Raw genomic sequence first — 14,615 nt, forward strand, 5'->3', positions numbered from 1 at the left:
GGCTATGGGGGAGCAGAAGGATTCCCAAATCCCCCCCTGCCCCAAAAACCGCATCCGTCCCACTAGAACGGTGGCATGTGGATGCTGGAGTTGAACTCTTCGGGTGAACATTGAAGAGGACGAGGGCCCCGGCTGGCCCTCCAGCTGGGTAGGCAGACCTGGGGGGCAGTCCTGCATTTTAGTGTGCATTTTCCTTGTCACTGCACGTTGTCCCCATCCTGATAAAACACCCCATTGAGAGGTAATTCTGCCCGTGTTTTTTGTGCCTGTGCTGGAAACGAGAAGTGCTGGGGTGAGCGCTGGGAGGAGGGGAGGAGGGCACAAGGGCTGTACCGACAGACACATCCCACGAGTGCTTGCTCACAGCAGAAAATCCTTTCACCCGCCAGGAGCTATCATTAGACAAGGCGACACTGGATTTTCTTGATCCTGAAAATGAACTTTAGGTGGATTTTGCTAGTCAAGTGCTTGCTGCTTTTATTTCCCAGTGTAAAATGTGAGTTTTTCTTACCGTTTTTTGCTCTTTCGGGCTAGCGTTGTTAAAATTTTAAATCATTTACAACTTGGTGGGACGTTACTGATAAGAAACTGGTTCCACTTTCCCAATGAGTGAAGACCTTTGGGTTATTGCTATTATTATTATTTGATTTAATTTTCAGCCGGGGGGAGGGCAGGACCTGAGTTTTCTATTCCAGTTATAATAATAAGCTGTAAACAGTTTTGGTTTTAAGTTAATGAGCCTTAATTTGACACATGTATAATGAGAAATGTCAGCATGCAGTTTTCTCTCTGCCCTCGAGGTAGCTTGTACTACATTAGAGATCCAGTTCACGGTGCATTATCGCATGTAATTTCCTTTTCTTTTCAAAGATGAGCAAATCTTTTGAAAGTGCAAATTATATTCTTCCATAAATATTAACAGAAAGACTGATATATCTCAGTGTCTTCAGTGGAGTTGAAGAAGTCTAAGATGTGAAAACAGCAAGCAAATACATACATCTTTTATATTTTGCGTATTATTGCTCTCATTATTTTTAAAAATATTAATCTAAAAACTTAATTAAGATGTTAACTCATAGATTAGAGAAGGTTATAAGAGATGGAGACAATACAATCATGCATAGGTTTTTTTTGCCCTCTGTTCATTCCACTACAGATTGTTTGTATGGCTGTTTAATGCTTTTCTTTTCCTCCAGAACAAAATTAATAGATAAATAAGGAATTTTTTTTTTGGTATGTGATATATAAAACATCTTCCCCAGCAGAAGTGAAGATTATTCTCTTGAATGGAAAACTTGTTTCAAAGACTTCCTTACTTCTCTAAAGTTACTATGGGAGCTTTTCCTTTTAACTCTTTCTTGTGACTGCAGATGGGCTCTACACTGCCAGTTCGGACCTTTCTGCCCCTTGGAGCGCATTTCAGTTGGCATTAGCAGAAATGCTGTTTCATTAGTTAAACAGATTTTTAGTATCATATGTGTGGGATACTCAGCTTTCCATTAGCAAGACTATAGAGATCAGATGAACATCCAGAGATGTGTCTAGGTGGTCTGTCCATACAGATGCCATTGAATTATCCTCGACAACTTAGAGGTTTTTTTTCTTATTTCCAGAGAGGAAAAAAAAATGATAGTACCTGTTACGCAAAGAAATCCTATTACTAGCTCTAAATACTTATGTGTGACTGAGCAGAAACAAGTACCAGAATTCAAATATTTGGGTATAATCTGTAGTGTCATCTGTGTGGAGGATAGCTGCTTCCAAGACTGTTTGTGATAGCTTGATTTCAGAATATTTCCTTAGATACGTCAAACACCTTGTAAGAAATGCAATAGTGAAATAACAGCCTCTCCTTAGGCTGGGGGTGAATTGCCGGAAGCACTTCAGTATTAATTTTCTTGTTGCAGAGGCACACTATTTTAGTTCTTTGATTCTCTCTAATATTGGTAGTTTCATGAAATCGCAACTGGACTTCAGTTTCCCCTCTGTGATACAGTTTATCATTGTCCTAGATACCAGGAATGAACGACTGTAATAAAAATATGCATAAACAGAGTTTTTCTCTCTATGGGGAAAAAGTGCTTAAAATATATAAAATCAGAGCAGAATGAGCTCTATCTGGCGATCTGAAGAGAAATCTCCTCCTGCCGGTCGGCTTTATCCTGCAAATTGAAGAGGAATGAACATAAGAAAATGACAAATGAAATAAGCCGTGGCTCTGAGTGCACGTTCTGTCATCAGTGAGCTCATCCCTGACACTTGTGAGCACTGTCCTCCCTCCTCCTGCAAATTTTCCACCTGCCATGGGGTTGGAGACGGTCCCGTACTTGAAGTGACCTCCCGACAAGGTTTGCACTCCGAAGTCCCGGTTCAGCGGAGGTGGGCCTTGCGAAGGCTGTGAAGCTGCCTGGGGGGAGAGGGCAGGCCTCCCAGGCGCAGCCCCCAGAGTACATCATCTCCACCGGTAGTAACACGAGTGATGTTTAGCAGCCTTGGATTTCCTGAATATCCCCTTCAGCAGCCAGGCGCTAAGTGCTGCCCAGTCCTGGTAGCACCTTTGGGAAGCACCTACTCTGGAGAGGGGACCTGTCATCAAAGGAGACCTGCAAAGAGAAAAGACTTTTTTGGCCCTTGCTTATCTCCTGATGCCTCCAGTGCCCGATCAGTTCCCAGGATGCGGTTAGCTGTCTGTTTTTCCCCACCTTACTTGCCCCACCGTGGTCCTGTGCTAGAAAAATCAAGTGGATATATTCCAGTGGGGCAGGGTGCCCGGGATGGGTGAGGAGGGGGCACTGCAAGCTGGCAACACTGGGTCTGCCTCCAGTTCAGTGCCTTACACTCACTGCTTGACATGGGCCACTATTATTATTATTATTATTATTATTGCCATCCCTTTTATTGCTCAACTCATCCTACTGTCCAGGGCCACTACTAATTCGTGTTCTGGCTGTCCGCAGTGACGTTTGCCGTGATGGGTGCTCTGAGTACCAGCCTGTGCCACGTGCAAAGCACGCCAAAGTGACCTTATTTTCAGGAAGGGTTAAGTTCAGGGTTAAGTTCATGGGCAGCCGTGAATCTTGGCATCCAAAATCACTCCAAATAAGTCAGCCAGAGTATAAAGCCAGCTTTTGAAAGCCGGACGGTTAGCTTCCTCGCCTCCCAGAATTAAATTGGGCGCTGACATTTATCTAATGAACAATCAAGAGGCGCTTTGGAGCAGGGAAAGAAAACAGCATCAGCAATGAAGAGAGGCAACTCACAGGGGGTAGCAAGTGACAACCTTTTGGGCCACCGCTGTGGCTGCCGAGCACAGCAGCGGGGGCTGCTGGAGAGACGCTGACGAGCTGGTTGTGCTTCCCTTTACAGGCTCCATCACCAACTGGATTTACATGGCAGTGAATGAGTCGGCTCTTCTCAGCATCGCTGCTGCTTCTGGGAGCATATATGACGCAACATGGCTGAGAGACAGACAAAGGTTGCTTCAGATAAAAGATAAGAAAGTTAAGTATTATGTGAACAAGGACCGGTGCAGGTGTAAGATATTCCTAAATGGGACTCTGCAAATAGAGCAGGTGGTGAAAGAGGACAGTGGAAAGTACACGGTGACTGTTTATCAGCAGGATGGAAAATTGAAGGCAGAAGAAGAGACAATGTTCATCGTTCAGGGTGAGTTTTTGCTCTTCCTATCCCATTGCCAGCATAGCTGAGCAAGACTTGGTATTCCCTCTCTCTCCTACAGCCCACTCATTGCCCCCCTTTCTGTTTTGGGGGGACTTCTGTGAGACGTAATTCTTTCCTCCCTCCACTGACAGCAGTCTGCCGCTCTTCTCCCTTCTCTTGCTCCTATTGATGCCCTCTGGTCCCCTGCTTCTTTCTGGCCCCCCTCTCTGTCAGCCACCACGTTTCTACGTGTGCCCAAGCAAGCAGCCATGAGCGCGTCCGTGTTGGCAGCAGGGCGAGTGTGGAGGGCCCTACTGAGCACCGCGGTCGGTGCCGGCACCTCTCTGGCACTGAGCCAGGGCAGCACCACGCGAGCGGGGCTGTGCTCCCAGCACCACCCTGCTTCCAGAAACCTCTTGTGGGAGCGCAGCAACCTACGTGAGGTACGCCTGTGCACTTCTGGCACTTCTGGTGCTATTTTATGGGCACTGAGTTATGACTTTTGGTCTCTAGCTACTGCTCCAACAAGGTGAGCACCTTGCGTTCCATCTGCCAACCTCCTGAGGAGAGCTCAGGAGCCCAGGTGGCACTAAATGCCTGTATTTATGCAATGTGATCCCACTCCATTTTTGCTCTAACATAAAAAAACAGCCAGCAATCACCTCCCCTGAGATACGCCGAAATAGGGGTTGAATTTGCAGGGGAAGACGACTCCTGCACTCTATCCTTGCATAGCATAACACGACAAATATGAAGATTGTGCTGTTCAAAGCACGCTTAAGCACATGCCTGGGGATTTCAGCTTCATGGGTTCAAAGCATGAAGGCAGCCTCTGTTCCTCTGCTGTATCTTGTCCTGAGAGATCAGAGCGGTAGCAGCCCAAAGCTTTTGGGATGGGTAGGGAAGATGAGGGTGGCTATTCTGCTCTTTTATGGCTGTTGCCACCTCTCCAGACCTCTAAGCTGTAGGGCAGCATGGGTTTTTTTTCCTAGCAAGAGGATGATTTTGCTCTGTCCTTCTTCAGCCAGCATGCACACTGCTGCCAACCTCTTGAGTTTGTGGGCACCAGCTGGCACTACAGAAATGATGCATTGATGAGGCAGCAACGACAGCTGGAATGGTTTTAGCAGGGTTTCTGCACAGTGGGAGGCCCCAGGGACTGCTGAGCAGTAAGGGTGTCTCACTACTTCGGGAATTATTATTGCAAACTGTCTACAGATTCAGGAAGTCATCAGGGCCTGATGCTATTTAATCATGCTTTAAGCCACTGAGCTGTCATTGGGGTGCCCTGGGTTCAATTTCAGGTTAAGGTTCCAACCTAGCTATGTGCTGCATCATTTCATCTACTGTGCAGCAGAGAGGTTGCCTTACCTCCGATACGTGGTTTTGGAAGTGAAGTCCTTTAGTAACTGTCGGGTGCTAGAGTCATTTGTCAGACAGATTATACTTTGTTACTAGGGTTAGACAAACAGTTGTGCCAAAAAAATAATAGTTTAGATGATATCATCACACAACTCCATCACTGGGACCTGGACTTTTAAGTGTTTCACACTGGGATGTTCCCCTGAATTATAGGTTACAGCTTGCAGAAGAGGAGTGGGCTTAATGAGGAAAGGGTGGCTGCAGATGTCACAGTGTGAACCTAGACTGCATTTGCTACGAGCAGCCCTCGCTGGCTCTAAAATTTATGATCTCTATAACTTACACTGCCTATAACTAAAGGTGACCCTGGCGTGTTTTTGTTTACCTGGTCTACAAGGTAGAAATTAATTTTTTTTCCATCTTGATGTCCCTGCCAGTTGCCCCTAGTTGAGGAAAACCCTGCAGGCTTTTCTGGCTCTTTCAGTGCCACCAGTGATAGAGAATCTGGAACCAAAATGTAGCTAGCAGTTTGCAGGACATAAAAAGAGACAGAAATTAGTTCTCTCTGTCATAACCTCATTGAGAGCTAAGAGGTGTCTGTGTTTTCTATTCTGTTTTGATGGGATTTCACACTGTGGCTGTCGTGCTAGCTGAGTGCCGTTGGTAGTACATAAAGCACCGTAAGTAGCTGTCCTGCCTTAGAGGAAATCTCGCCTGATGGGCACAGGCAGATCAGAGCCGACTTCATTTGCACCAAAACATTGGGGCCAGAGTTGGCGGGGGCTGTGGCTCCGAGGCCCTCCCATCCGCCGCTTCCCCCGAAAATACAACTTCCTCCCCTCGCCTGGCTGGCTGGCTGGCTGGCTGCGAGCCAGGCTGAGCCTGAAAGTAGTCCAGCCATGGTGGTGCAGCTCCGCGTTGCTAGGCCAAATATGTAGGCTAATATGCTGCATTTTCTTTATTATTGCCATGTTACTTCTGTAGTAGAGGTCTAATTTGCTCTTCATTCTTCTCCGGTCTCATCAGCTGGTGTTACTCCCTTACTGCTTATTGGGGGCTAACTCTCTGTTCTGCTTAATAATGGAGGTTTTCAAAAGGAGAAACCATCTCGGACATGCCTCTCCCTTCTCTTCTTTTTCAGAGCCCGTCCCTCAGCCAATCCTCAGTGCTGAATGCGTGAATAAAACTGTATCTGTCAAGTGTGAAGTGAAGCAGAAGACTAAAGACGAAACATTTATAATAGAACTGACTCAAGATAAAAGCAAAAAAATCCAAAAGAATGCAACAAGGTTGGAATTGCACACGCGGTATTCTGGGACGTTCAGATGTGTTGTTAAGAACCAAGTCAGCGAAAAAACGGCCGAAAAAGTAATTAAGTGCTCAGGTAAAAAAATCTATTTTTGCCAGAATCTGCTAGGGTGGACCCACAAAGCCTGACGCAGTTCCACGTATCTGTAGGGCTGGTCCAGGTGCCAGGAGCGTCCATGGCTCCCAGTACCCAGTACTGCGAGCCTAACGCCGCTGCGGTTATGGGGAGCCGATGCTGCTGTGGTAGCTGGGATGCGAGTCGTGCTTTCTGCCTGGCATTCCCCAGCCTTGTCGCATCCCCACCCTCCCCACCCCGCTGCTGCCTGCCCCACTGCTACCCTTATGGCATCCCCGCTCTAACAGCAGGGAGGCCAAGCTGGGGGCAGTGGGATGTAAGGTGGACCATGCTCCTCCTCTTCTCCTGCGGCCAGTGGTGTTTTCCCCCATGCTCCGTGAGGCCTGGGGGTCACTGGAAGAGGGGGAGAGGGTTTTTTGGAGTCAAGAGCCTTGTGGGTAGCAGAGAGGTCCCCGGGGCGCACTGCAATGCTGCTTCCACTAGAGGTGAAGTCTCCTGGGGGAAATTGCAGCCTGCCAGCGAGATCAGGCTGGCTGGGGGGTGAATGAATGAGAGAGAGATTCATCCCGTCATTTTCTCCCTCCCTTCCATCACTGCTGACTCTTCTTCCAAAAGTTGCGAGAGGTATCCTGATAGACTTTTTGATGTCAGCATCCTGACAGACTGAACCATCACTAGTGTTAGACCAACGAAGTAAAGGAGAAAGTGGGGAGGTGGGCCTGAAAGTGTTTTAATTGCACACAGCAGTCTGCAAAAGGCAGAAAGCACTTGCCCTCTGATTTTTATCCTCCTGTATTCCTTTAAAACTAATGGTACTTCCGGAAGGTTGACTTCAGTCAACCAGTCCAAAGCCAAAGAGTTGACTTCAGTAAGATAGTATAAAACTACCCAAGCTACCACAACATAAATTAACAGCTTATTTTTGGAAAATACGTCTTGGGGTCTTCTCCTATGTATATGAAGCCCCATGGCATTGATTTCAGGGGATTTGCTCTTGATTTACATTCTCATGGTAGGGAAATCAGTTGTACATAATTTTTCTCCACTCCATCATCATACCTATGAAGGTGGTGGTTGCCCGCTAGCTGTGGATGTGGGTGGGTGCTCTCACAAGGGGAAAAGTAAGCTGTTTGGACTCTCCAGCTTGGCCTAGAAATCAGGAGGGAGGTTATGGAGAATTTAGCTGAGCTTTGGGGTTGCATGGCTCAGATGAATATGGCTCAAATATACCACGGATTTTCTTACTCACTTGAAGCGTCATCTTTCTAAACCACAGATGCAGCAAGAGAACTGAAGGAATTGCATTTTAAATGGGCAGAGTCATGCTGAAAATGATTAGATAGGCAAAAGAAGTCATCGCCCCCCCCTATAAAAGTTTTGAAAGTTAAGGCAAAAACAAGGGACAGATCATACTGGTATGACACTGTATGTGGGGTTCAGTTCAAAATTCAGATTTCCAGTGCAGTACTGGCGAAAGGTCTTTGAAAGCCTGAAGGTATAGAGGCCTTACTGAAGCGATCCAAGGTCTGCTGAGGCAGACTGAAGGGCAAAGGGCTGAGGGACGGGGTGGCCTTTGCTCTCCCGCACAGCCCTTGCTCCCTGAAGGATCCCCCTGATGCCTACAATAGCAAAAAAAAGGTTGTTTTCTGCTGCATCAGCTGCCTGACCTGTGGCACAGTCCTGTCGGTGCTAGCATTGGGAAGGGGCTGGGGTGCAGGGGAGCGGGATGTGGCCTGGACTTTAGAGCCAGGTGTGAAAACATGCTGCTGGATTAGGTCCCTTTAAGGCAGGGCAAACTAGCCCAAACACGTTGTCTTAATGAGGAGGCGCTGGCTGAAGCTGGCCATCCCAGGGCACGAGCCAGGCCAGCGTGGGCCTGCCTGCATTGCTGGTAGAGGTAGACATTAGCCATCAGCAAGATACTTTGATTTCACTTCTTCTCACCCTTGAGAAATGCACTTCTTTCACAGGGTGTGTTGAGTGTGAGAGTTTGTTTTTTTCTCAAACCGTGAACAGAGAAGTAAAAGGTTTGCCGCACTGATCTTTAAGGTACAAATACAGCATTTCTCAGACACCATGTAGCACTACCCTTCCTACTCAAACTAAAATCCCCTCAAACCTTTCTGTGTGGTGGCAGGACTCTGCCAGCTCCATAGCAGATTAAAAATCCCTCAGCTTGCAGTCAAACCTCCTTCCAACCCTGCTGCCCTCCACGAACATCTGGTCCTGCATTCGAGGCCTATCACCTTCAATTTTGACCTTTAGCAGGCGGGACATGCTTCAGATGGGCTTCAGCTCCGCTAACTTTTCGTATAAGCGTAACTACGTGTGAATCTGCTTGGGCTTACTTTATAGTCAGCTGGGAGGAACAGGCACGGAAAGGGCAAAATACACCTCAGTGTAACGCTGGCAGCTAAAACAGGTGAGAAGAACCACATCACTGAGGGTGCTCGTCTTTTTTTCCACTGGGGCAGCCCAGGCTGATGGTGGCCTTTATACTGCAGACATCTCGGTTTTGGTGTCATCGCTCTTTGCCCTCCGTGTGCATGCCCAGTGAATGTTAAGGGTGGTAACAGTGGTGTTGTCCCCTTTGGAGCTTTGTCCCCCAAGAAGCCAAGGAAGGTGCACTTCTGCTGGGTTCAGCTCCACGGTGCCTGCGCTGGAGCAGGAACGCTGAATGCCAGGAGGACAGCCCAAGCAGGAGGTGGCGAAGGAAGGCTAGTGTTCAGCAAACATTATCTGGCCAAAATAAGGAACATGCATAAATTTTTGCTCACTGGGCAAACCAAACTCTCGTTTTGAGGCTGTGGGATATTTGGTTGTGTTCTTTTCCTTTTCACTATTTTTTTAAATTTGCGTACAGCCAAAAATTGAAAAGGAAGTACCAAAATACTATGAAGCAAGCTAGTCTCAGTATTTCCAGCTCAGTAGGAAGTACTTAAAAAGATTTTTTTGTTAGATGCTGGGCACTGCCTGGATGCTCGTTGTCCTTAAAAGGGTCCGTTGCTAGCAGGAACAGGGTATTTGTGGTAATTTAAATAAGATGAGCTGGCACACATGAATCCTCTGGTTTCAATTTTCTGCAGAACTTGAATCCATCAGGGAGCAGTCAAAATTCTCCACAATGAGGACCAGCAACTTTCTGCTGTGTACAGAGAAAAGGCAAAGGGTGGGCTCTCTCACTGGGGCTGCCTTTACAGTCAATGGAAGAAAATACAGAATTCTAGATAGACGTTGTGCAAGTTATTTCTTTCCCTCTAACATCCTCTTTCATTCCCTTAACTAGGCCAGCTGGACCTTTATCTCATCTTAAGCATAGCAGGAGGCGCAATCTTCTTTGTCATCTTCGTGATTTTGCTTATTTATTGTATCAGGAAGAAGAAAGCAGAAAGGCTTGAAGATGATCGTAAGTGTTTAAGGGGCTTTATGTTGCTATCCAGCTACCTAAAACCTTAGAGCTTCCTGCTGACAGCACCCCTGTGGGCAGGAGCATGCTTTCTGTCTTGGCATGAGCAAGAACCCGTTTTTGGCATATGGTGAGTCTTGGCAGATCGGCTGGTATTGCCAGTCTCGGTTTCTGATATATGCTTTGAACAAAAGACTTCCTGTTCTCAAGCCCTTTTGTTTATTCGTGGGGGAAAAATTGCTCCTCTAAAGCTCAGCCAAGGCCACCAGTCGTGAGCATCTGTAGAGCTAAAATATACAATTAGATATCCCATCAGCAGATTTTCTTCATTAAATTTATATGGTGTAAAATTAGGGTCCTTGAAATCATTAGACACATTTGGAAATATTGTAGATAGTGAGAAGGGGCAAGAAGAACTCAGCTTTTCTGTGTGTTTCCTCAGGCATCTCACAGAACTTGTCCTCTCTACAATGTGCTTGGAGGCCCCAACTTGGGGCATTTCAAAGAGTTGAGGTTTTCAGAGTGGGCAGAGATTTCATCTGTTGTCCAAAATTCATGCCTCTCTAAGACCATAGGAAATACTCTGCCATAGTCGCCTCTGAGAGTGGGCTGTCAGTGTTGACGGAGAGGTTGCCTTGAATTACAACCCAGGCGTTGCTGCTAGGTTTGGGTGGACAGAGGATACTGAGCTGCCACTCAGGAAGGGTTGTCTGGCCCACCTGGAAGGGGAGGCTAAAGCAGGAGGGAGGTTGCCCTGCAGCCGGGGGAGCCCCTAGGCGTTAAAGGCTTGTTTCCGAGTCCTGCCCCCACACACTGTGTCAGGCTTCCTGTGCGGTCTCAAATAACAGCTAGTCTCTCTGTGAGTCAGTTCTCGAGTTACAAAATGGGAGTAAAAGCTCCTTTGTACACTACAACAGTCTTTGTCAAGATAAAGAGGGCAACGCCTGAAGGAAACCTCAGCTGATACCTCAAAGGTGCCAGTGGTCAGGCTGACAACAAGGGTGAGCGTGACCGGTCCCACGGCCGAGGGGAGTGCAACATCACCGCACCTGAGCGTGGGTAACTCGCCGTGGCCCTCCTGCTGCCCCTGAAGTTATGACCATGAAGAATAGGCAAGCGCTTTCCCCGTTCTCTGGGAGAGCTCACCACAGTGGAACCATGGGGTGTCATCTCAGAAGGCTTGCCATAGCTCTTGAGCATAACGCTGGTGCGAGCATAGCCATGTGAGTGTTATTTTACAGTATGGCTGTTCTTGCTTGAGTGGGATACATTACTCCCTCAACTGTGTAGTGGTAGCATAGCCTCAATTCTTGGGTCTGGATTCAGCAAGAATTGAAAAAAAAAGAAGTCTGGGAAAATGAGAACTAATATAAGAGGGTGACTAGCCTCTTTGAAATAGTTTGGTTTGTGCTTAAGGCCATTTCAGCGTCCCAAGAGGTAAATCCCTCAATCCCTAAATTAAGCTGACTGATATTTCAGAAATGAGGAGTCAGTGATCACAAGTCAGCTGGCATGAATTTTACTTCTTCTACGTGTGGGGAAATTAATGCTGGCAAAATGGATCTCTGGCTTCCAGGTGCCTGGAAATCCCAGCACGGACAGTGGCAGGGCAGAGTGCTTTGGTGTTGCTTCGTGGGGTTACATCTCACTTTCCCTTCAGTGGCCCATTTCCAAAAGAGGACAGAGCAGCTCAGGCTGGGGGTGTCCATTGGTGACCGCTGGGGCCTCCCCGGCAAACTCGTTTCCCCCAACACAGAGAGGGCAGAGCTGCCCCAAACGCCCCCAGGTACCTTGACCTCAGCCAGGCAGCCAGAAAGCTTTCAGGTTTGCCCAGGGTGCGCAGGCGGAGGTGATTTTGGTTGTTCCACTGGAGTAGCAGTGAGAACACCTGAGAGTGACAGTGGTCTTTCAGGTAAGACCAATATATGGCTTTTTCTTGCTTGGGCCAAGCACTCTTCCCTGGCTGTTCAACCTCTGCTTAGACTTGAGTGTGTGCCTGATTGCTGGGTCCTTCTGTTGTTGCAGATGAGGAGCAAATGATGCAGGCTCGCCAGGCGAACAGTGAAATGGTGGTGCGGGAGCTCCCTCAGCCGCCGTGCAACCCTACCCCGAAGCAGCTGCGTGTGCAGCAGCGGCCGCTGCCGCAGCCCCAGGTGCAGCAGCAAGCACTGCCCCCGCGGCCCAGGCCCCGCACTCAGCAGCGGACTCCAAACCACCCGAGAGAAAGACCTTGAACGTCTGCCCTGGAGGGACGGTGGTCTCTCTGCTCCGCCATTCACTGGGAAAAGAAAGTTTCCAATAGTCAGGAACCCCTCCTGCCCAGCCTTGCGTAACGCTCAGCTATGAAACGGCAGCTTTCGTTGCAGAAAATTAGAGAGAGCATCAAATGGAGATGAAGAGACCCAGTGGAGGAGATTCAAGGTGATGGGCATTCATCCCTGTGGCCATTTTTCTTCAGGTGTCTCCGTGTTCGGGTATGGAGCATTGAGCCATGAAACCTGTGTCTTTCTGTGGTTCACTTGTTTTTACCTTGTTGTTTTCATGCTTTTTGGATGGATTATATGAAGAAGCTGCTAAAGCTCTAGTAAGACAACATGGGCCTAAGGATCTCACAGGGTTTTGTCACGTATCTTTCCTTTCTCCTGCAGCACATTAGGACAGCCCTCTGGCTTCAGCATCAAATGCATGACCTCCCGGATCAAAAAATAGTTGTATGTAATTAAATGCTTGTCTGAAGTTGAAAGAATTGGTGTCATCTAATGCAGCGAAGAAAATACTGAAAGGAGATGTGAGAGCCTTGAAGCATGTGTGTGGGAAAAACACAAGTGGGAAAGGAGTAAAATTTTCACTTTATCTACTGTGTTAAGAACAAGAAACCACGGGCTTAAATTGCAGCAAGAGAGAGTTAGGTCAGGATTTTGGTGTTGTTTTTTTTTTTTGCAAACGAAGCACTGAAATAGATTTCTGGGAGAGGATCTCCAGCACTGGGGGTTTCAAAGGCGGACGAGGCAACCATCTGTGAGGCATCCTCGTCCTGCTGAGGGCCAGGGGAACGTGCTACACGGCCTCTCCAAGGACTGTTTCAGCTCAGTTTTCTGTGACTCCTTGCTGTCAAATAAAATGAAACTTTATTCTCAGCATAGGTCTGTTTAGCTATCTGGACAATTTCTTTTGTCATAGAAAGAGGTCTGGTATCCATTGGTTCATGAAACAAGTGTTACAAACTGCCAAGCAGTTTGATTACTAGTGGCATTGTCTGAATTGCCATGGCTTTTCATCATAGGGCCTCCTGCTGATGGTGAGTGTCCCTTGATTTTGCTGGTAAGAACCTCATGTGTAACCAGGTGATGCCAGAGAACTGCTGAGATTTCCCTCCCAAAGGGAGAGGTTGGACTGCAATAACTGCGCCTGCATCAGCCTCCATGTGCTGGACAAACACTGCTCGCTCCTCTGGTTCTTGGAGATATTCATAACTGCCTCTATGGGACAGCTGAGGAGCTGAGAGAGGACAGATCGTTTTAGAGCAATGTCTGAATGGGAACACTGGCCCATCTGGTGTAAGAGGCAGCACAGGTGGAGGAGGAGAGAACTGCGAGAGCCACAGAGCACAAGACATCCAGCTAGCATATTGTTGCGTTAGGCAGAAGAACGTGTAGTACCTCTTTCAGGCTTGACTATCCTACACGTGTCAGGGGAGTTAAAACAGCCATCCTTTGTTTCTTCTCGGAAATGTGACTATTTTTATCTTCAGGGAAGTAAGTTGTCAGGGAGAAGGAGGTCTCTGCTCCCTCTAGAGCTGAGTAACTTTGCTTGAACTCTGATGGCAGACACAGCCCTGGGAGTGTCACTTGCTCTCGCCTTAGCTTTCTGCAGCTTATTTTAGGGCTTTCACTATTTAAAGTTGTATTTGGTAAACATTTCATGATTTATTTTGTAACATACGCTATATCCCTGTAGTGAATGAATAAAGACGAGAGTGGGTGGAGAGGATCTTAGTTCACACCTGTGCTGGTACCGGATCTCACTTTGGTACAAAGGAGACAAAAACGTTTTGGTCCCTGAGCCACGGAAACATGGACGCAGGAGGTTTCACACCGATCCCCAGGAGGTACCAGCTGCCGCCTGAGCGTGGGCAGCTGGGGGGCTCGGGTCGGTGTGGGTGAGCGCAGCCACCGTGCCCGCCTGCCTGCTGCAGCAGCATGCTCTGCCTGTCCTGCGTGGCCGGAGCTTTATCGGTGCCCTCTCCACAGCAAGCAGCCGAGCTGGGACTTCTCTGTGGTTACAGGAGCACCGGTCCTTCCTGTGAGAGAGGGAGGGTTACTGGGACCTAAGGAGGAGAGCGGGCTCCTCCTGGGACCCCCTGCCACTGAATAGTGTTCTCTGTGCCCCAAGCTTAACAGAGCTGCAGGAATGCTTTGGAGATGCTCCTTCCCCACTGCAGAGGCTTGGTGAGCTTCTGTCATACCTCTGAGAGTCCTCCTGGGCTTCCCACCAGCTGCTGCCCTGGGCCCTCTGCTGCCTGGGGCTGGGGCTGGTGGGGTGACACTTGCCACAGGACCTTGCAGGGAGACACCGGTGCGTGCATGAGGTGGTGCCGGGCTCATTCTGGCCCAGCACAGAGGTACGCTCGCTCTTCCGACAAGGAACTGCAGCACGACACTAGGTCATGCCCGGGATAGGAACGGGAGGCAAGAAGCTTTTCTACTGTTGGTCCAAACCCGCCCTCAAGACCAGGCTCGAGACCACCCTGTGAACTGTGGAAACCTCTATTGTCTTCGGTTAAGGCATGTGAGGGCTGAGCAC

The 14,615-nt window shown here is 48.3% G+C and overlaps 1 protein-coding gene across 2 annotated transcripts; it reads left to right on the forward strand.

Annotated features, from left to right (window-relative positions):
- Nucleotides 1-376: 376 nt before the first annotated feature.
- Nucleotides 377-13,874, forward strand: CD2 (CD2 molecule). Of its 2 annotated transcripts, none has more exons than XM_075169955.1 (5): nucleotides 377-496; nucleotides 3,367-3,666; nucleotides 6,164-6,406; nucleotides 9,693-9,812; nucleotides 11,838-13,874. In XM_075169955.1, the coding sequence occupies exons 1-5, from the start codon at nucleotides 436-438 to the stop codon at nucleotides 12,044-12,046; spliced, it is 933 nt and encodes a 310-aa protein (XP_075026056.1). In that variant the 5' UTR covers nucleotides 377-435; the 3' UTR covers nucleotides 12,047-13,874. The 2 variants fall into 2 exon arrangements, with proteins under 2 accessions (XP_075026056.1, XP_075026065.1); XM_075169964.1 differs by lacking the exon at nucleotides 377-496 and adding an exon at nucleotides 2,544-2,679.
- The last annotated feature ends 741 nt before the right edge of the window (nucleotides 13,875-14,615 follow it).

Source organism: Calonectris borealis, chromosome 1, assembly GCF_964195595.1.
Source record: "Calonectris borealis chromosome 1, bCalBor7.hap1.2, whole genome shotgun sequence".
Taxonomy (NCBI): domain Eukaryota; kingdom Metazoa; phylum Chordata; class Aves; order Procellariiformes; family Procellariidae; genus Calonectris; species Calonectris borealis.

What these genes read in the sequence shown, in the direction of transcription:
- CD2 (XM_075169955.1), top strand. Translation starts at nt 436, where the DNA reads ATGAACTTTAGGTGGATTTTGCTAGTCAAGTGCTTGCTGCTTTTATTT. An exon ending in TTTATTTCCCAGTGTAAAAT is followed by an intron (nt 497 to 3,366) that starts GTGAGTTTTTCT and finishes TTCCCTTTACAG; the next exon opens with GCTCCATCACCAACTGGATT. An exon ending in AAAAGTAATTAAGTGCTCAG is followed by an intron (nt 6,407 to 9,692) that starts GTAAAAAAATCT and finishes TCCCTTAACTAG; the next exon opens with GCCAGCTGGACCTTTATCTC.